A 21,274-nucleotide genomic window follows, 5' to 3' on the forward strand; every position below is an offset into this window, starting at 1 on the left:
TGTCCTATGGGAAATTACAGCTCATTGCTTTAACTTAGGAGCAGTGTGGCACTAGCTCCTCTACTATTTCTGGAAGATTATCTGCTATCTTTGCTTGCCCCTTTGCATTTTACCATTACAGTGTAATATTACAGCAGCCTTGGAGCTGCCTTGGTGTGTAGGTTCCATTCGTTGTATATAATGTTATATGCCTCAAGTTAGGAAAAAGGAGAGACGGAGGAGTACGAGAAGAGGAATAAAGGGCAAAAGTAATTTACTAGCTTTCAAGAGAAGCTGTTTTGGGAGTGGGAGGGAGTTCAGTGCAAAACTGGCACGTCACTGAGTTTAATCATCTTTAAGCTACTGTAGAGGGCCGTAGTCAGCACTGATCTCCCAAACCGAAGAGATGTATGGTAGATTGCCTCCTCTGAAAACATAGCTCTATTTTTCTGCTCTCAAAATGTGGAATGAGTGTTCACATTAAAATAACCTGGTTTGTACAGCAGCTGAACAAAGACTTTAAGTCTGTAAGCACCTCCACGTTTTTAACATAGTAAACATTTTAGATGTTTTAAATTATTGTATTTCTATTAGGTCTTTGTAGTTTCACTTGCATTTAGTATCCTAATTTATTCCTCCCACACTGCAGAGAGCTAAATGTATTCTTTGATTTTATTAAGTTGTGTGACATCCCAGCCACTCTTATCCCTTTTTTTTTTTTTTCTCACGGAGTTTAATGTTTATTTTAAGGCTACTTTTGATTCTGGTCCTAACATCTGGGATTTTATATGCCTGTTGTTCCTTGCCTTCCTATGTTATTTCAATTCCCTGTGCAGTCATGTTTCTGAATATTTCTATACACTTATGAAATCAGATTAAATGAGAGAAAAACAACTAATATGCATCGGATTAAGAATGGAAAAAAAATAGATTTTTTCAATGCATAAGAAAAATCCATTGTAAATCTCTCCAATGTGCTTTTACAAAATAGGTGTATTCGTATAATATCCAGTAACCATACTTACTCTGTTACAAGTAATTCGGTAATACTTGAGCGAGTTTGTAATGGCTGTGTCTCAAAATTAGGGCTAGGATACTTTGCAGTTTACTTTGCTGTTGTTGTTGCCCAGTGACGTTGAGCGTCTGACTTCGTGGCCTGTTGTAACTGGGATGAACAATATGGAATGTCTTTTGAGTCAAACGTGCCCTTTATGCTCTCTGAGGAGCTGTAACTAATACATTTACTCTGTAAAGCTCGAATGAAAACAAGGCATATTACTACTTATAGTTCAGTTCATAGTAGTGCTTATATGACCTCCTGTTAAGTTAAGGACATGAATTTCTCTATATTAAAAATGCTCTACTGTAAGGATACTATAGGTGGTACTGCATTTTCCCATTGAAGAAGAGAGTTTTGTTTTGTTTTTCTGAGACGTTATCATAGTATGCTGCATTAGTATAGGCTTTCAAGTGAAGAATAATTGTTAAATGAAACTCCATCACCTGTTGAATTAGTCAAGAAATAGTCTGGTTTACTGTTTCTATTTTTTTAATGAACTTTGTTTTAACCTTAAATGAATGATTTAGAGCTAAGGACTTTGTAAGACCCCCCAGCATAACTCATATCTGCCTTTTGTCTTTGTTTTTTCCTCCCTCAAAGCATAACTGAGTTGTATAAAAACTTGATGCATTTAGTTAACGTAGTAATGACCAACTGTTCAGAGCTGAATCTGTAGCATAGTAACACTGGGTGAATTATGTCTTGCGTTGGCAGCTATGTTATTTTGAGTAATTCTGGGATAGGGTCACAAAACATGTATAAACATAACATTACCAGTGGGAATGTTGAGTTAATGCTCCCCAAGATCTCTCCTTGCATAGAGGATTGGGCACAGGGAGGATTGACTTGGCAATTAAAGGTGAGAGCTCTGCAGCGTGTGAAACTGAGTCAGAGAAAACAGTCGTAGTGCCAACAAAATGTCTGCTGAAGGTTAGGCAACCTGTTGTATTTGCTAATCAAATGCTAGTCGTTTGCTGTGTATTTAAGTACAACACATAAGGAGCCTTTTGTGGCATAATCTGTATATGACATACTCCATAACTAGTTGCAAAATGCAGTACAAATTGCATCATGGATATGCTACAACCTTACTTTGAAATACTTATTTGAACCTCAAAAACTCTTTTCAAAGATTTAGTGGCATTCTGGCCTGTAGGAAAGTGAGTTAAGGCTTCTGTTGTTCCATGTTTCTCTCTTTTTCCCTGTCGATGTATTAGATTTTTTTAATATTCTTCTGGTTTATGTCTGATAGTAATCAACAATATTGCACAAACTTCCTTCTACATACAAAGTTAAAATTTGAAAGTTTATGTGTTTTCTAAGTTACATCTATGATATCTTCAGATTGTTTCCATTACTTGTGTCTCTTGCCTTCAAGAAATACTTAAGTATCAGTATTAGTTATTCCAATGAAGCACATTATCATGTTTTTAATGTATATGCTCTAAAGGAAATTACCATTTCAGGTATTCAGGGAAATAAAATTAAATGGTACAATTTCTAAGCTGGGGAGGGCAGGGAGAAATCTATTAGCAAAATCTTTATTGGTTTTTGTGGGGGGTGGTTTGTTTCATTTTGGTTTTTGTTTGGTTGGTTTGGGGTTTATGGTTGGTTTGGTTTGTGGGTTGGTTTTTTTTTTTCCCTTGGGAAGACAATACTCCTTATTGTGCCATTTGAAATTCCCTGTACAGCAGTCCACCTGCTTATTCAGTAAACCACCTCAGGGTAAAGCAGTAATATTATCTCTTTTTTATATAATCACTTTTTTACTGCCTACAAAGTAACTGTTGTTCTCACTCAAACAGTGATACTTTAAATTGGTGGGGGGCAGGGGGAGAAGGAGGACAATGAAAAAGAACTTAAAGTGCTTAAATCTAAGAGTAGTCTGCTTAAAATCTGGAATTCATTTTTTTTTTTTCCCTTACCCTCTTCCCTCCACTTTTTTTTTTTTTCAACCTCCTTTATAAAGCTTTTTCTTCCCATTTTCCTAATTTGGGTGCTTTCCTGAAAGGCAATGAATAAGCTCCTCTTTAAGTAGGCATTGTCAGATAAATCCTCTGAAGCACCCTTTCTCACTGTTTTGATGTTTAAGAGAATTTCAGTGTAAAGGAAGCCTGAAATATTTCTCCCATCTCCTTTTCTACTCCTGTCAAGGGTATATCTGTTGCTTAATTCAACATATCCAAAATAAAAGAATGGTTGGTAGGTTTTTATTTTTAATTTTGACTTGCTAACAATATAGCTAGGTGTACTTTTTTCTAGCTGTAAGGTCTGTCTCTCACTTTACTATTAAGAAATGTTCTTCAGTGTGCATATACAACATCCAGCACTTACTAGCTCATGTGAGGCTAACTTAATTTATGTATAAACTATATGAATGCAGAAGTTGATTGCAGAAGGTATTTATACAGAAGAGTATGAGGGATGTTTGGGAGGTTTTTGGTTTTTTAATCTTTCTTGCTTGATATGTATACATGTAAGCATCAGTGGAATACAACTTGTAAAATATAGGTAATATATTTTTAAAGAAGTTTTATATCTTTGAGAGAGCAGATGTTTGTGTGTGTAGTCTCATGTTAAGTATTTTATTTCTCTTATGTTTTTCCTTATAGATTTGTTCCTTACTACATCACCAAATTCACAAAGCATTGAGTTTGAGACATGGGTTAATAAGGTAAGAGAGAAAACCCAAAGAACCATTCTGTTAAAACACAGACATGTTTAAAAAAAAAAAGTCACCTGATATTCCTTGTTTCAGGAATGAGTGGAACTGATGTTGAGGCACTAACTGCACTATTGCATTTAGACTGCAGAATATCACTGGAGATCTTTTACTCCTCAACATAAGTTCCTCTGAACTTTTTTTTTTTTTTCTTTTAACATGAATACTAAGTAAATCAATCAGACTGCCTTCATACACCTTAGCAGGACTCCTGGTGTGTCATCAGCTGTTCTAGGAAGTTACTGACACTTAGTGTGGTGATTTATGAAGAAAAGGCAGATCAAATTTCTTTATTCTTGCTGTCTTAAAGATTTTATTTCTTTAAGTAAGCTTTCTTTGAACTGTGACTTCAGGTCTTGAGTAAGACCTTGTGGGACAGAGGTTCAAAATCTCACTTCTCACTGTTACAGTATGCATGTGAGTTACAGTTCAGAAATTCCTGAGGTTTTTGGTTTTTTAATCTTTCTTGCTTGATATGTATACATGTAAGCATCAGTGGAATACAACTTGTAAAATATAGGTAATATATTTTTAAAGAAGTTTTATATCTTTGAGAGAGCAGATGTTTGTGTGTGTAGTCTCATGTTAAGTATTTTATTTCTCTTATGTTTTTCCTTATAGATTTGTTCCTTACTACATCACCAAATTCACAAAGCATTGAGTTTGAGACATGGGTTAATAAGGTAAGAGAGAAAACCCAAAGAACCATTCTGTTAAAACACAGACATGTTTAAAAAAAAAAAGTCACCTGATATTCCTTGTTTCAGGAATGAGTGGAACTGATGTTGAGGCACTAACTGCACTATTGCATTTAGACTGCAGAATATCACTGGAGATCTTTTACTCCTCAACATAAGTTCCTCTGAACTTTTTTTTTTTTTCTTTTAACATGACTACTAAGTAAATCAATCAGACTGCCTTCATACACCTTAGCAGGACTCCTGGTGTGTCATCAGCTGTTCTAGGAAGTTACTGACACTTAGTGTGGTGATTTATGAAGAAAAGGCAGATCAAATTTCTTTATTCTTGCTGTCTTAAAGATTTTATTTCTTTAAGTAAGCTTTCTTTGAACTGTGACTTCAGGTCTTGAGTAAGACCTTGTGGGACAGAGGTTCAAAATCTCACTTCTCACTGTTACAGTATGCATGTGAGTTACAGTTCAGAAATTCCTGAGTCCTATGTTAACTGAATATCACAAATGCAATTCAAGGTTGGGGAGAAATAGGTCAATGGATTACTTTTATTTATTCATTTATTTATTGAAATTCGGCTTTTGTATTCCCTAACACGGCCAGGGTCAGTGAAGGACCTAATTTGTTAATAACAGTTAATGAAATTAGTTGGTTTGAGTCTGAGTGTATCCTTTATGCTAAATCTCTTATCCAAAAGAACTATAGTTAAGAATCTTAGCATGTGTGTGTTAGAAGTTTACTTTTTTGTTATAATACAAAGTGCTTAATGTGTTTCTTATTAAATAAGGAATAAGTTTTTAAGGCTTTATTTACCTGAAAATTTATCCATTGTATCATAGTGAGTCACTGTAGAACAGAGAGTGTCCTTCAACCAGCTGCCGAACTGAAAAAATGAAAATTAATAGCTGCCAGCTATTCTTTGAATACTAATTTTTAGGCAAAAGTAATGAAATCTGTACTAGACAGCTTTTTTTTTTTTAAAGCAGCAGGTCATGAATTCTGTATTTCTAGCTTTTAAATAGACTTAAAAATGAAGTTTGAATGTGACTACACTATTGTCTCCTGTAGGTGGCATTTTTTTTATTTTCTTACAAACTTTGGATTTTTCAAACTCATGTATTGTAAATATACTATGTAATATATTTTGTATGCATAGATTTGTTTATCTTTAGAAAGAAAGAATTCTATTCTTTGGAATCAATCAACACAGTAAAATATGTCCTACATAAAATATGTACATATGTATCAATCTTAAAATACCTTAACTGATCCATTAAAAGCTGTTACATTGCTCTGCACACCTAGGCAAAGTAATTCCCTTTACTGGTGCACCATAAAATGCTTTTAAAATATTTACCTATATGAGATATGCTTTTCTGGCCAGCCAAGCAGAGGGCCTAGTCTTCTTTTCTGCATGGAAATTATTTGCATCAATTTTATTTTCTCATCTGAGTTATTATAAATTATACGTCAAGCTAAAGATACATTATCAAACATCCACATACTAACGGTCTCCAGAGTTGCATCTTCAACAGCATTGAAGTCTACAAACTGAATATGACATGAGTAAGCAATATGGATACTTAACTATACATAATCCACAAAATGCTATCATTTGTCTCAGTGGCTCTACATATGGCTGTGTGCATAGCACTTTATATGAGCTGATTGCAACAACTAGAAAAGTGGGCCTTAGGTCACTTTACTTGGCTACACAAACTTAATGTTGTAAATGGGCTTATTCTAAACCAGACCTAATGTAAAATCAAGTTATTTCCTAATTAGAAGGAAAATCAGAAGCTATTTTTAACAGGTGTGCAGGTGTGTTTATATTACATATCTCTATAAAATCACATGTCAATATGCAGAAATGCACATTAGTATTCATAATCACTTAATTATGATTTAGATTATGTTGCTGAAATAACTCATCTCTTCCTGATAACACAGCAAAATGCATGGACAATTGTGTCTGGATATTACTATTACTGGATTTCTGTAAGATTCCATGAAGGATTAGAAATGCAAAAACTCAGTCACAATTTTCACAGAGTGCATTTTTTTCCATAGCTGAGATGTCTCTTTGTTATCTACTGAAATGCTTTTTTACTGATGTGTATTTTCTTTGGTTCAAAAGTGAAATCTTATCACTTAATCTGCAATTCATTTTTTCCACCATCTTTGTCCTGTTTGATAGGATGGGAACTTCTCTAAAACTGAAAAAAGTAAGAAAACTCCTAGTGGTGCCAAAGTTGTTGGGCAGTCCGTGTTTGCAGATTTTGGTGAGTTTTACTCTTCTAAACTATCCTGAGTGTGTGTTTCTTTTTCATATTTTGGTTAGCTACTGTAAATCAAAGAACAAATCAAGTTCTTTAGCTCTAAAAGTTGGGGGTTTTTTAATTTTTTTTCTTTAAGGTGTTATAACTGTCTTACTGTAAATCTTGAAATATATGGGAGTAATTATTAATAAATTCAACTAAATTCAACTTTGGCTATCCCAGTGCATTCTGCATCACATATATCTACTTTTGAGTGCCACTCTTAAGGACTGTTGCTTTGAGGCATGATACAACGCCAGACTTATTCTTATCACACATGGGGTTTTTTGTCATGATTTGGGTTTTTTCCCCTAATCTCGTTCACAAGGTATTACTTGAGTAAGTGTTCATAAATTCTGCACTTCTACAAACTAATAAAGCCAAAATGTGAATGAACTAAAATTCCTTGAGTAAAGATTCATGAAACATGGTAAAATCTTAATGGTTGTAATTGAAAATTCTGGAAGGCTTTTGGACAAAAGAAAAATGTACATTACATGTAAATGTATTTTTCTATTAGAAGGTACTTTTTCAGTCAATTGTGGCTTATCAGTGTGTGTGTCATGTTATGGAGAACAGGACACATTGGGTTTGTAGTCCAAAAATACTTTTTTCTGTGCACCAAAATAAGAATTTTGCAACCCAAGGGAAAGTGCTGGTTCTGCTGACACTATTGAATATAAATACCATCTTAAAGAACTAATTTACTATATTTAGACAACATGCTTGTTAATTGTGAGACTGAGAGTGTCTTTAAATGTTATCAACGGTAGCCTCGTTGCATAATTTTTGTTTAAAATCTGTTTTAAAGAAAATGACAATTTTTTTTAATTTAAAGTCAGACTCTGTGTTAGACCCAGAGTCCAATTCTCTTGCTCTATCCTGCCACTTAGAAGTATTCTTAAGAATTCTAGCAAAGCTGTTTACCGACATGTAGCTGGAAGACACCTCTGCTGGATAGTTAATTGTCCTTAGATCCTTATCTAGCAACTATGGAAGGGTTTACAGATCTGTAGTAAATGAAAAAAGGTAGAAGCTGAACAATGCTCTAGGTTCATCTGTGAAGTATTTAACACATTTTCTAAAATCTTTGTAAAAGTTTTTGTAAAATCTTTACAAAATCTTTATCTACAAAATATAAACACTCATGTAGATAATAACTGAAGGAAAGAACAGAACACTATGGGTTTTGCAGTTAAAAAAACATTTAAATATGTTGGAGTTTTAACCATTTTCCAAGCTGGTGTTCTGAATAATGTGTCTTAATAGGTACTAAAGCAAAAATCTGATATTTATTTTTTTTAACAGTGGCAATGTGGAAAGCAATCTTTGTGCAGGATAATTTTATCTCTGTTAGGTAGCTAATGAGCCCAAATTATATATTATAATTCTAGAAATTTATCATAATTAATGGAATTTTAGTAAACCTTGGGGTATCTCTGCAAAGAGAAGTGGAACTGTTCAAATGTTAAAGTTAAAATTTTTAAAATGTGAATAAATTGAATGCACAGTGATATAGCAGTGCAGTACACAGTGTGATTTTGGTACAGCCAAGGTTATGAAAGACAATGGCCAGTATAGCTAGCTTAGCCGTCGGGTGCTGCTGGTTTGGAGTTCCATCACCAGTTGTTTAATACCCTGCTCTGCTAACTATCATCAAATTCATAGGCAAAGCACTAGTGTGAGGCAATAGTGGAGCAATCTTTCTAGTAAGGATGAATACAATGGAAGAAAATGCATAGAGGGACTTAAATGCATGCAAATAAATATAGAGGGACAGCATATATGGCAAAGTGGATAGAAAGGCAAGGAATCGTCAGTATTGTCTATGGGAGGAGATGCTGGCTTTTTGGAAGCTGACTTTTTGGAACTGGTTATTCTGAAAGATCTTAGCTATTTCATCTCTGAGAAAACACCCAGCACAGATCTTGCAGTAAGAGGGTTTTGTTTCTTCTTCCTGAACAGCTATGTACACGCTATCATCTTTATCTTCATTCCAGATCGCTCAAGTTCATCCAGGGTAAAGGATGGGAAATGATTTAATGGTCTTTCTGCCCATTAGTTTTCTTAAGCAAGTGAAAAAAGTGGTATAAATGTGTGTATGTGTTTTGACAGAGGAACAAAGTTTATTCTGACAACTACAGAAATACTTATAACTATGATTTCATATTTACTATTTGAGTACTATTATGACTTTAATAGTCATAGTAGTGCATCAATTTTTTTCATCTTCGCAGCATTAATTTAAAGTAATTAAGACAACAAATAGTTATTTTCTCATTGAACAAAGTTTTAGAGAATTTCTAAGTGAATATGGTAGTAAAACAATGTGTATGAGTAGTGAAAGGATATAATTCTAAATTCCATGTTCTTTATGAAATGCAGTCTGAAGGAAGTTGAATAATACCCCTCCACCATCAAAAAATCCTACCTACAGCAAAATAGTTCTATGTAAGAGTGGCTATACAGTAATTGGTAGGAGGAAAATACTTCTCATGCAAAAGAGAATCTTAGTTGAGTTCTGCTCACATTCGTTTTCATTCCAGTATTTTTTGTTCTGCACCAGTCTAACAATAAAGAGGCAAAATATCACATTACTAGAATAACCCTGTATCAGAGTAACTACACTTATCCACTGTGCTATGTCTGCCTATGTTTAGATGCGTCAAAAGGTAGGCATTTATCATACAGATTTTGCTTGTAGTTATCTGAAGTTAAAGCAAATGCCTTACCAGAAATGGTTTGTCAGACTTGAACATTTCCTTTTTTCAGTTTTCAGTTGCAAAAATGATGAAATAATGATTGTCATAAGTCAAAGGAAGTTAAGGTATGATGGTTTGCAGTTTGAAATAGGCGTTTGGCTATCTGTAATGGGCCCTGAAAGAGGTTTCATTGCACAACGAATCAAAATAGCACAATGAAAATCTAAAATGAGATGCATTAGAAGGTTGCTTTACCTTCTGCCTAAGTAGCTTTTGCCAAACTGGGTGATAACGCTAAGCACAGCGTACCACAGTGTGCTCGCTCTGCTCTATGCATGCTGCAAGCATCTTTACTGTTGGCACTGGGATACAGCTGCTGTGACTAGAAACATGTTCAATATACAGTCACAAGCCTGTTGCATTCTTATTTCTGTGTTGCCTGCCTCTATTTTCTAACCCTTTCTTGATATTTTCTGTATCTCATAGCTCATGTGCCGGCCTTGCCATTTGTTAAAGGTCTCAAAAGATTCCATACTTCTCTGTGCTTTCACTCTCTGCCACTTATTTACTTAACCTCATGCATATTCGACTCTGGAACAATGTCAGGTGCAGACGTGAGCTTGGGAGTACGTCACTTGTGCTGCCGCCTTCTCATTTACACCCACCTTACTATTGTTGCACTTCTGCAGTCCAAGATTCTGATTTATTGATCACACCTACATCTTAACATGTTTTCTGTCAAAAGAGAACTTTGTCTAACATTATCTCCCACTTTCAAAAGTTTTATTTGAAGTACTTTTTCCAGCTGTAAGTATTTACCTGTCACTTGAAAAAAGGGGGGAGCTTTGAATAAGGTCCCGACTGAGAACCTCCAAAGGCAACTAATTTGGGTAAGGTTTCCTTCCGTACACTATGGAGTTTGAACATCTATGAAGTAGAAATTATTTAAATAAGTGGAGCTGGAAAAAAAAAAAACAATTAGGTGACTCATGAGAAACTGTCACAGATGTTAGCGTAATCTTAGCACCAAGTGTTCTTGAAGTATTCAAATAAAGATTATTATTTTTCCCATTAAAAAGATATACAAATCTATGTGTACATCTATATATGTCTCTGAGGTCTGCTACGTTTCTGTATATACATACGTGTGCATATTCTAATGGGAGAATATGCAAAAACCAGGTGTTTATATAATCAGTATATTTATGGTAATGTAGTAGATCTATGTATGTAGTGTAAACTGGAACCTCTAAAATAAGTAGCACGCCCCTCTCTTACATGATAGCAATGATTGGTACGTTAATCTGACCAAAGGACAGTGAACAACTGATAAATTTGTATTGCCCTCTTAAAAATAAATCAGAAATGTGTCGTGACATATTTTTTACTAATGGCATTTCAGTTGATTAAGGTGAGCAGAGTTGGGCATTAGAGAATTCTGCACTTATTTGGCTGACACACTGCTCCCAACAAGTACAAGCTCTTCATTATTACTTTTTCTATTCTTCTCATGTCACTATGGTAATTGCAGTGCAGTGGTTGCTATAGCAAAAATGATTAATCCTCCGTTGTTGTTATCCGTATGCTAGCAGAGGCTTCTTATAAGATCTGCTTGTACTGTCTTTAGAGGAAATCATAGATGTTGGCTAGAATTCCGATAAATAATTGCAATTATAAAGAGTTTTAATAATCATCACTTAAAATGCTGGAAATTTTGTATTTGTTAAAGAAATTTAAGGATTTCAGCGGGACACTCAGAAAAGGACCAATTCTTTTTATAATGAGATGAATGTGAACCATATTTTGGACACAAACCTGCTATTTTCTTGCTACATTGAAGATTAATAAAATACATCTTTAAAGTAGTGGCCCAGAAGCAATTGGCATTGTGCTGTTTATACAATCTTATTAATTCATTCTTGTAGGAACATTTAATGTTATAACTGCTATTCAACTACAATTGGCCCAGTTGTTTTCGTGGAGGTAGATAAATCATCCTTTTTTGATATCTGATCTAAGAACGTAAAAGTTTTATTAATCAGTCACTGATTTTGCTTAGTTTAGGCAAAGAAATTTCTTGTGGCCTGTATGTAAAGAGAATTAAAAAATTGCTTTTAGAAAACCAAACTAGATCATACTGTTGACAGCGTCCTCATAAACAAATGCAATGCAACTCTTACTTTCTCAAGGTAGCATCTAGCCAGCTCCACCTCAGTTCTTTATCTTTTACTCACCATTTGTTTTCTTAGCTGCTGCTGAGCCTTTATCTGTGTGATCTTCCCTAATTTATGAAGCCTCTGTTTACTCCTACTATGCATACTTGCTTATTTTTTGACAAAGCATGGATTGGGATTGTTAAAGTTCTTTTAGGGATGTGAACTCAAATTTTTCTCATGTTTAAAATGAAGTTAGCCAACTAGTAATAATCCTAAGACAGTCTTTGTTCTTCTCCCTACCAAGTAATTGAACTGTTTCATATATGTTAACTGTGTATGACATATGGTAGAAATTATCATTTTACTTCCAGGAAATGATAGCTTATTATTGCCAGTTAATTGTGTTTAAACAGGATAACAGTGCCTAACCTTTGGGTTGTTTTTTTTTTTTTAGCCATTCATTGCACTGCAAAATGCATTTTGGTAAAATATTTTTGTTTAAAGTAGACTTTGATTATTCTGCAGCTGATGATATCACTGCTTTTCTGCTTGTAGTTGCATTTCAATTTTGTAGCTTTTAGGTTTGTGTATCAGTTTCGTTTTAGCATCTGAATTTCTTGATTTTTTTCTTGCTCTTCAGAATGTTGCATCCTCAGATGTAGTAGCTATGTATCAAAGGAAAATTTTAATGGTGCATTTCAGTAAATAACCCCTCTATAAAGCAATTGTCTTTTAGTACTGCATTGTGAAAATGTACTAGTGCTCCTGTAGTCAATAAAAGGATTCTCTAAGAACCTTAAGATGCAGGAAGACAATGCTTCTGTGTTTGAAACGCTCTGCATATGCGGAAAACTGTTCTTACTGTGATCAGTTTGGGTGAAAAAGATACAAAAGCTGATGGTAATAAAGAATTCTGAGTGACTTCAGATGAGGAAGAAGTTGGTTTAGTAACACGCACTTCAGTTATCTGAAACAGCAGTGCATAGAGACATACCAAGTTAATTGCCACTTGTGGTTTGAGTCCATGAAAGTGTATCTGAATCCGTGAAAGAGTATTTCGAGGCTAAATCTGTCTTACTTGTTAATTGGTAACCAGCAATGCTGTTCAATGATACCTTTTCTTTTTAATATTAGTCCTACTATTTAAATTTCTACAATTTTTTACAGTTCTTCCTAGAAAAAGGTCCTGTATACCCATGTAACACTTTCTAGAAAAAGATCAGGTATACCGGTATAGCCGTAGCTGTGTTATTCCTTTGCAGTTCCTTTAAGTTTAAAAAAAAAAAAAAGCCAACCCAAAACCAACAAAGAAAACCCCAACAGACCCATGCCCCCCAAACAACCAAAAAAGTGTGAAATTCATGTTCAGAATAAATAATCATGCTGCTCTAAAGACTGCACCCCATCTGACTGCCTTAGTAACTTCATAATTCATTTTTGCAGTCACGATGTGGATCTGAGAATAATGACAGACATTAAGTTGAAGCACTTGTGTAAAGTCCATTTAGGAAACTCTTGAATACAGTGGCCTCAAATTCTTCTTTCAGATTAATCTTTGACCCCTTTAGGAGATCACTTTTTCTGTGTATCTCATCCTTTCTTTCTTATCACATATTCATTTAGTAAGCAGTCTTCTATAGCATCATTTCATATCCTTCCTTTTTCTGTTTAAAATGCTGCATGTCCTGATCCTCAAGGCATCTGCCCTGATAAGAAATCCACAGAAATCCCACATTTCTGAACTGTTTCCCATCTCCTTGCCACTAAATGGTAGCCGGGTACAATTGTACCAATGGTATTATCAAAAATCCAAGAGATGTTTTTTTTCTAATACAGTTGTTGTTTTCCCTGAATTTGCACAGGGTAAATAATAAATAATATAATAAAGATATAGTTGGGATTAAATTGTCTCATTTTACAAGAGCAAAACACTTCAGAGCATTTGGGCATGTCCTGGCACATGTGACAATGCTGTGTGATGGACTGAGACTGGCTGGAGCTACAGCCTTAGATGATGGGTTACTTTGTACTCTCTTACAGAATCATAGAATGTTTTGGGTTGGAAAGGACCCCTAGAGGTCATCTAGTCCAACCCCCCTGCAGGAGCAGGGACACCGCTAACTAGATCAGGTTGCTCAGAGCCCTGTCCAACCTGGCCTTGGTGACCACCAGGTCCAGTATCGCATCCCCTTGGGTAGGGGTGTCTATTACCTGGCTTAAGAAGTTGTCCTCAATGCATTCGAGAAACCTGCTGGATTGCCTACAGCTTGCCGTGTTGGTTTTCCAGCAGATGTTGGGGTGGTTGAAGTCCCCCAGGAGGACGAGAGCCTGTGAGCGCGAAGCCTCCCAGAGTTGGAGTAACTTTACATGCGTTCTTGACTCCGTTGAAACTATAAACATTGATTCTGTTCTGTCTTTCTCTCCAAGTCTTTATTATGTCCACTTAGTTTTAAATGTTGTTCCAAAGCAGTGTCCATTTCGGGGGGGACGGGAGGGACAGATGGATGATTATTTCCCATATTTTGCCAAGTTCTTTCACACGTTGCTGACAAATGCTAACATCGCCCGGAAAAAAAAATTGGTGTTGCTTCATATTAATTTTTGTCGAAGGGGCTTGTACATTAAGAATTACTTTCCTTTCTTTCCCATAACACAATTAGAGGAGTGGTGTGGGTGCCACTTGCTTACTCATTCTTTATTGAACAACATAATCTCCTCAGGATTTATTTTTTCTTTTACAATGTTCATGGTTAATATAACAAGAACTCTTAACCCAAAATTTAGTTACACAAGTGGCTTGCTTTAATTAATGTTATCCCCTTCATTTGAAGGTTTGAAGCATGTGAAGGTTTGATGCCACATGAGCTCTCTAAATATGTGATATTAGATAATTCCAAGCTGTGCAGCCAGGATTTGTAGTTTCTGTTTTAACAATACGAGATAGTTGGAACTAACAGTTTTCAGCATAAACTACAAGAGGAATTCCAGTGCTGCTTCTTGTTTAGTGTGCGGGGGGTGGGGGGGAGTGGGGCGCGGGTGTCTCATTTTGTATTTAATCCAATTTCTTTTTCCTGCTTGGATTGCAGTTAGTGCACTTGATGCAGTCTTTCCATTTAAGACAGAAGACCACACTGTTGGATCAGATGCAGCCTGGAAGTCTCTTTGTGCAGTTTGCTGGCACACTGTATTTAAATGCTTTTCTTGCAGTGGAGGTGTGAATATGGATTCTTTGGAAGTATATAGATAGACTTAAAGTCAGAATTAATTTAGTGTGAAAGGAGAGTGTTGTGTTTCTTTAATGTCCACAGAACTTTTAATCATCTGTAAAAGCTCTTTGCATCTGTTTTTTGAAGCTGACATGGATTCTTTTAATAATGCATAATTATCTTAGTAATTTATGACAATTGTCTCTGTCATGACCATCTTGTTGAACACCTAAGGGCAGAGACTGACAAAAGAATTCTAATCATTTTATTACTTCAGAAGATAAATTTAAGATAATCAGCTTTCAAACAAACCTTTATTTTATTAGAATATCAAACTCGGTTGAACCAGTTTTAGTCATTTTGCCTACCCCGGAAGGGTATTGTTTTGAGCGTTACCACAACAGGGATTTTTCCTACTTTTCTTACTACTCTTTAGACCTTTAAATGAAAGGCTCATAACAAAGGAGAAAGAGAACTGTGCAAAGCCATGAGGGAGAGATGCGAGCAAGCTATATGGACAGTGAAATAAAAGCAGCATATGAAGCTTCATTAGGATGTATTGTATTAAGCAAGAGATGCCTTATACTTATTTGGACAGCAGAGGAAAAACTTCTTGGCTTTTATTGTACTATACTAAGGAGGGTTTTCTTTTCCCTCACCTTTTTGAAGGGAACTGGGAAAACTGCACTGACAGAAGGTCTGTAATAATACAGTGCCATGGCTAGTTTAGAACGTGTATTCTCAAGAGAGAACAGTAGGCTCTCAAGGCATGAGGACTTTGTGGTATATGAAGTGTCTCGCTTTTATGTAGCCTCAGGTTCAGAATTATGAAAGCTAGACTGTTCTCACTGTCTTTGCCTGCATAGTTAGCTTATTCTTATTTGCCAGAAAACAATTCCTTTTTATTTAACACAACTGTAATAAGTTGTAATAATCAGTCTGTCATCTCAAAAAAAAACCAAAAAAAACCCCACCAAAACCCAAAAAAACCCACCACACCACAAAAACAAACCCCCCAAAAAACCCCAAACAAGTTGATTCAATTTTTGTTTTTAAAGGAGCGGAAGTAAGATTACACTGCAGCAGAACTACATAGCTGTTTAAAATAAAAAGTTTTGGATCCTACACCCGCCAAAAGCTGTTTTGCTTCTCCTAACTACAGCTTTATCCTGCAGTATTACAAACCAGTTTTGAATTACACAATCACAGTACTTGTCATTTCCCTAGATTCTGTTTTTCTCTCAAAGCCCATGTTGGAAAGTACATTGTACAAGCTTGTGCAATGAATCTAATAACCCCTGAACTTGGTTGCAAAATACCACTTTCCTGACACCTTTTTCTATGTTTTTAAAGGAATTTGAAGATTTTTTTTCTTTACTATTTTTGGCTATGTTTACTCATGCTAAGTAAATCATATGCATGTTTGCTTTCAAAGCATATCTCTGATACATCTTGGTTTGGGAAAAAGTTCACTATGTATGTAACTTTTTTTTTCCCTTAAAGTGTGAATGAACTTCATAATTCACTAGCAGACTTTTCTTAAAAAATTGGGTAGTGGAGGGTTACATTCTGTCTTTTCTCTGTTGTAGGGCCTGCTGCCAATTTGGCTGTTCAGCCTAGTTACTTCATATTTCTCTTTAATTATGAATAGATGTAGGTGCTAAGTTAGTTATCAGACAGAATTGCCAGTTCCTTTTTTTTTTTTGCCCATCCCAAAAGTTCTATGCAAATGTGAGATGATAATCCAGTTGGTTCAAATTGAAAGGGCTAAAACCTAATAGATCTGCTACAGCAATTTCTTAACTGTCAGAGCTGAATCTACACCAACTCTAGTGTCACCATTGCGAATTAGCAGACAGCACAAAATCTACACGTAGATGTGCAATTCAGTGAGATGCTAGGACCTCGGGGTCAATTAATCTCTGAATAACCACTGAGACACCATTTTCTATTTATGCATTTGTTTTAAAACGTGTGCGTATGCTACAGTACATTAGCATTGCATTTTGAACACGTAACACTTTTTAATAATGTTATGTTGTTCTTAAGCTGATTTACAAGGTTTTTATCTGCTTTCTCCCACTCAAATTTTACTTTTAGAATAGATTGAAAAGTTATGAGCTTTTTTTTTTTAACAAGTGTGAACTCACAATCAATGTTAAAGCTTCAATTGCAAGTAATTTTTCTCATACAATCTCTCAGTATGAGGTGTCCTCCCGGTGATCTGCACAGTCTGTGTCTTTTGGGTTACTCTTGTTCTGGATTGGATTGCTAGCACTTTCCAGACATGGGCAAAATGTTGGAAAGAAAGCTTTGTGTCCATGGCTTTTCTTTGAAATGCAGTGAACAAGCAGTTGTCAGTAATGATTCTCACATGATTCCTAGATGGCAATGACTGCTAATTTTGTCTTTATATATTTTGACATAAGTACAGATTTGCTGCTGATGAGTACGTGGGACTGTTCAGTTTATAGCCTTTTCCACTGCCTATAAAACTTGATCTTTATTAACCGTGTAGTTCTTTAGTATCACAGTCAGTTGTGTATTGAAAACATGCTAGCTAAGAGTTGAGTCTTTATTTGTATGTCAAACAAGCTTTAAGTTGAGTGGTGCTAGCAAAGGACATTTGCAGTCTAGAGTATGTTTAGCCACATCTAGAGCTACAAATCACATTGAAGCTAAAGTAAGGATAACCTCAAGATTTCCAGCAATTTGAACTGAGATTGTTTAAAATCCATACAGTAATAGAAAGATAGACTAGTAGACCCGAGGAGCTGAGTGAAGACTACAGAGGATCTGCAGAAATAGATTTCCTAGGTAGGCCTGGGCTGAAGTACATTATTGAAGACATATTATGCAAGGTACTTTTTTTTAAAATCTGAAACTAGTGCAGCTTATTTCAGCTGGTCTGATGGGTTCATCCAGCCATTGCCACCAATGCACATTTTGTGTTTTGTCACCTACGAATTGCGCTAAAGCAAATGTGATAATAATGCTCCTCTTTAATTTCTGTCTTCCTCCTCCTTTGTGGAGGAATTTAAATTCAAGATTAGAGTTCAAAATTGAAGGATGTTTATTTACATTGAGATTGAAAGCAAGCATGAAGATGAGAAGAGTTAGCATTGTAAGTCCAAAGTAAGTTTGTTGTTAGTGAGATTGAGCTCTTCTGTGAACAACTGCTGGGGTTTTTTTGCGTGGTCTTCGAGATCAGTAGAGTTGTGCCAAAGGTTTGTATTTTAGTGGGTGCTTCCAAGGTGGGAATTACGTAAGGATTTAAATTTTTTATTTTTATTTTTTCCAAAGCTGGGAAAGCTGCTTAATCAATTTGTTGCTTTCACATAGTGCCTTTGAAAAAACTTCAGAAATACAGGAAACTTATTTCTGATTATTACAGGTGAGAACTGTTTAAAACGGGAATGGATAGTGAAACAGATTCTGCTTTAGCTTTGTGCATAAGGCTGGTTTTTGGGGAGGTTTTTTTTTTTTCTTCTTGGGCTTTTTGAATAAAGATTGATGCAAGATTTGCATTTAAATAAATTACAGTTTCAGCCAATGTTCTAGGTAGCTTTAATCCTTATTTGTTATTTTTGTCAAAAATGTTAGCTGCTTCAGTTGATTTGTAAAATGTGTTACCATTTTTTGACCATCTGTTTTTTTCTTCAGAAAATTGGTTTTTATCAAATAATCTCAACAGTAAAAGATGGATCTGTGATTTGTAAGATATGCATTAGAAATAAAAACTAGAGAAGAAATAAGAGATAATAGATGATAGAGATGAGGAATGTTGGGCTTTTCTTCTTCTGATTGCTGCTTTTCTGTCATACAGTATTTAACTAAATGTGGGTTTTCTTAAACTACTCTGCTATGACTTAGAAAATATTCTTGTTTCTCTGCTGTCATATTTCCAGCTACGTTCTCATTGTTGGTGCTTCACTTGATACCTTTTAAGTTTAAAATTCGTCTTGCCTGCTCTACAGTAGGAATATTACCTAACCCTGTCTTTTTGGATGAAAAATGCTACCAGTGATGAAGTTCTTTGCTGAGGCAGATTTATAAATTGCTCGTTATCATGTATACTTTAAATGTTACAAATGTTCGTTGGAAAGTTAGATGCTTTAATTGTTCCAGCTTTCTTTTGCCATGTTCTTCTTGGTCATTGTGTTAGTCTCAGCAATAATGGGTACAATTCTCATTCACAGTATATAAAACATTATTTTTTAATTACATCTAGACAAATACCTAATTTGCAAAAATGCTCTTTTTCTATGTGTTAAGCACAAAATACGTAAAATACTTGCAGCTGTACTTTAATCATCCAGAGTAAGTAAATGTCAGGAAGTAATTTCTGTGTAAATCAAGTACCACAGCAAAAGCAACATGGATTATTTAATTATTTTTAAAAGTGAATATGAAATGCATTGAAAACTCTATGCTTAGGAGCCACATGAAGGAGTTTTAAAGGAGGTGCTTTTATTTAGATTCTGTTTCCTAATACCTGCTTTTGAAGCTGGTTGTTTTTCTGTGCTCAACTGTGAAGGCAGTTCTGCAACATGTTAAACAATTATAAATCAATACTGATATGGTCCAAGCTTATCCTTTGCTTTCCCTGCTCCTATATTTCTACTTTCTCCAATGTGTTGGTGCTGATTCTTACCTGATTCCACATTCTAGAGGTAAATGAGCTGATTGGAGCCATGCACTTCTGAGGAGGAGGGAAGGAAATGGAAGTGATTTTTAGACAGCTCAGCACCCTCAGTCACCTCACCGCTTTTAGCTGAACCCCGCAGCCTGTGTCACTTCAAAATAAGTGTCATACTGTAAGGCCAACTTAGCTTAAAATTTAGTTTCAGACATCTATGCTTAAGACAAATGTAATTATACTAACTTATTGGACTAATATGCTTGTATCTTATTTCTTCATTATCTTTAAAGTCAGCAGAGGACAGCGTAAAAAAAAAAAAAAAAAGCTGAAAAACTTTTGGAGGGTGGATACAGCAATAATTTGAGATTAAGAATGGCCTCTCAGAAGCCTTGCCTTCAGGATTTTTCTTGCAAAATTTACTTTAAAAATAAACTTTCTTAAAACTGTGCTATATATTTCCAACAGATTTTTCTCTTATCTTACAATTTAATTTTTATCTATCGGATTCTTAAATATATTTTACACAGAATTGAAGAGAAATTGCAACTGAATTGCAATTGAATTGAAATGGACCTGTAGGTTCTGGCCAAAGGAATTGGGGAAATTTTGTCCTTCTAATATGGAATATATCTCATATTATTTTCAGTTACAGGGACAAAAGTATGGATTTTGACACATATTTACCTTCTATTCATTCTTTGATTGCATTGAATTATTTTAATCAGATCTTACTTTTAAACTTGTAATTTATTTAGAACACTCGCATCTGCAAGGTGGTGGCTTCATATCTAATTACGTGAAAGTTCTACCCTTTTTACTGCCCTACAGCTTCATTGTTCTTCAAAGCTACATAGGTTGTTCTTGTCAGTATACTGCAGTATTACTGAACATTAATTACAACTATCAAACTGAGTTATCAGCATAACAAGATGAATGTTTGCAATTTAAGTAGAATCAAACATTTTATATTCTCCTCCGCTCCATAGCGTAATTTAAAATGAGAACATCCTTGTCCCTTTCTAAGTAACAAAGAGAAAGAAAAGTTAGTATTTGAAAATTCTTTGTCCTCATGTGTTATTGAAAATCTTCTAAAATGACTTTAGACTGAAACTTCTGTAGAAATGTAATTAGAAGATTAGGGCTTAATTTAAATTTTGTATTTCACAAAACACCTACATCTCTGCAACTTAATTCTATTCTAGCAAAGCCTTCAACATTTACATAGTTTATAATTTGCAAATTAAACAGTTTCTCCCATTTTAAGTTTAGAAAAAGCCTGTGGTCTAAACATATTTTATGCTAGTTCATGTAAGCAAAATTCAAAGAGAGTAACATGTTTTAATTGTTCTTGAGTGATGCAGAAGGAAAACAAACAGCTTTCAAAAATTGGTGCTGACTTCAGACCAGTCAAATTCAATAGTTGCTATGTTAATTTTTCTCTTCAGTGGTAAATTCCTTTCTCATCTCTTTGGATGCGAGCTTACTGGATTTCTACCACCTAGGCTACTCAGCATCAGAAATTATTTATCCTTTATACCAGAACTGCCGTGATAATTTCGGAGGGATTTAGTGGTGAGGTAGAATAATTCACAAGGCAGATGGGATGTAGGAAGCCACTGAAGGTGACTGTTCAGCTTTATTGCTTGGAGATATTTGGGGAAGCCTGATATTTTCATCACTCCTCCTCCCCCTTATGACCCTACTTTCCATCTCCTGACTTCCTTATGTAATAAGGGAGGGACCTAGAAAACTTAACTGTACATAGACAGACACACACACTAAAAGGAGGTTCAGCTT

The 21,274-nt window shown here is 35.1% G+C and overlaps 1 protein-coding gene across 1 annotated transcript in view; it reads left to right on the forward strand.

The window, feature by feature from the left end:
• The window catches only part of ITFG1 (integrin alpha FG-GAP repeat containing 1), an 88,679-nt gene that overhangs the window by 19,688 nt on the left and 47,717 nt on the right, over nt 1-21,274 (forward strand). Inside the window, exons 7-8 of the mRNA XM_035893625.1 lie at nt 3,652-3,713; nt 6,651-6,735. Of these exons, the coding sequence (XP_035749518.1) occupies nt 3,652-3,713; nt 6,651-6,735 (147 nt within the window). The remainder of the gene's footprint in view (nt 1-3,651; nt 3,714-6,650; nt 6,736-21,274) is intronic.

The sequence above is a fragment of the Egretta garzetta genome, unplaced genomic scaffold, assembly GCF_000687185.1.
Source record: "Egretta garzetta isolate BGI_Z169 unplaced genomic scaffold, ASM68718v1 scaffold354, whole genome shotgun sequence".
NCBI classification, from domain to species: domain Eukaryota; kingdom Metazoa; phylum Chordata; class Aves; order Pelecaniformes; family Ardeidae; genus Egretta; species Egretta garzetta.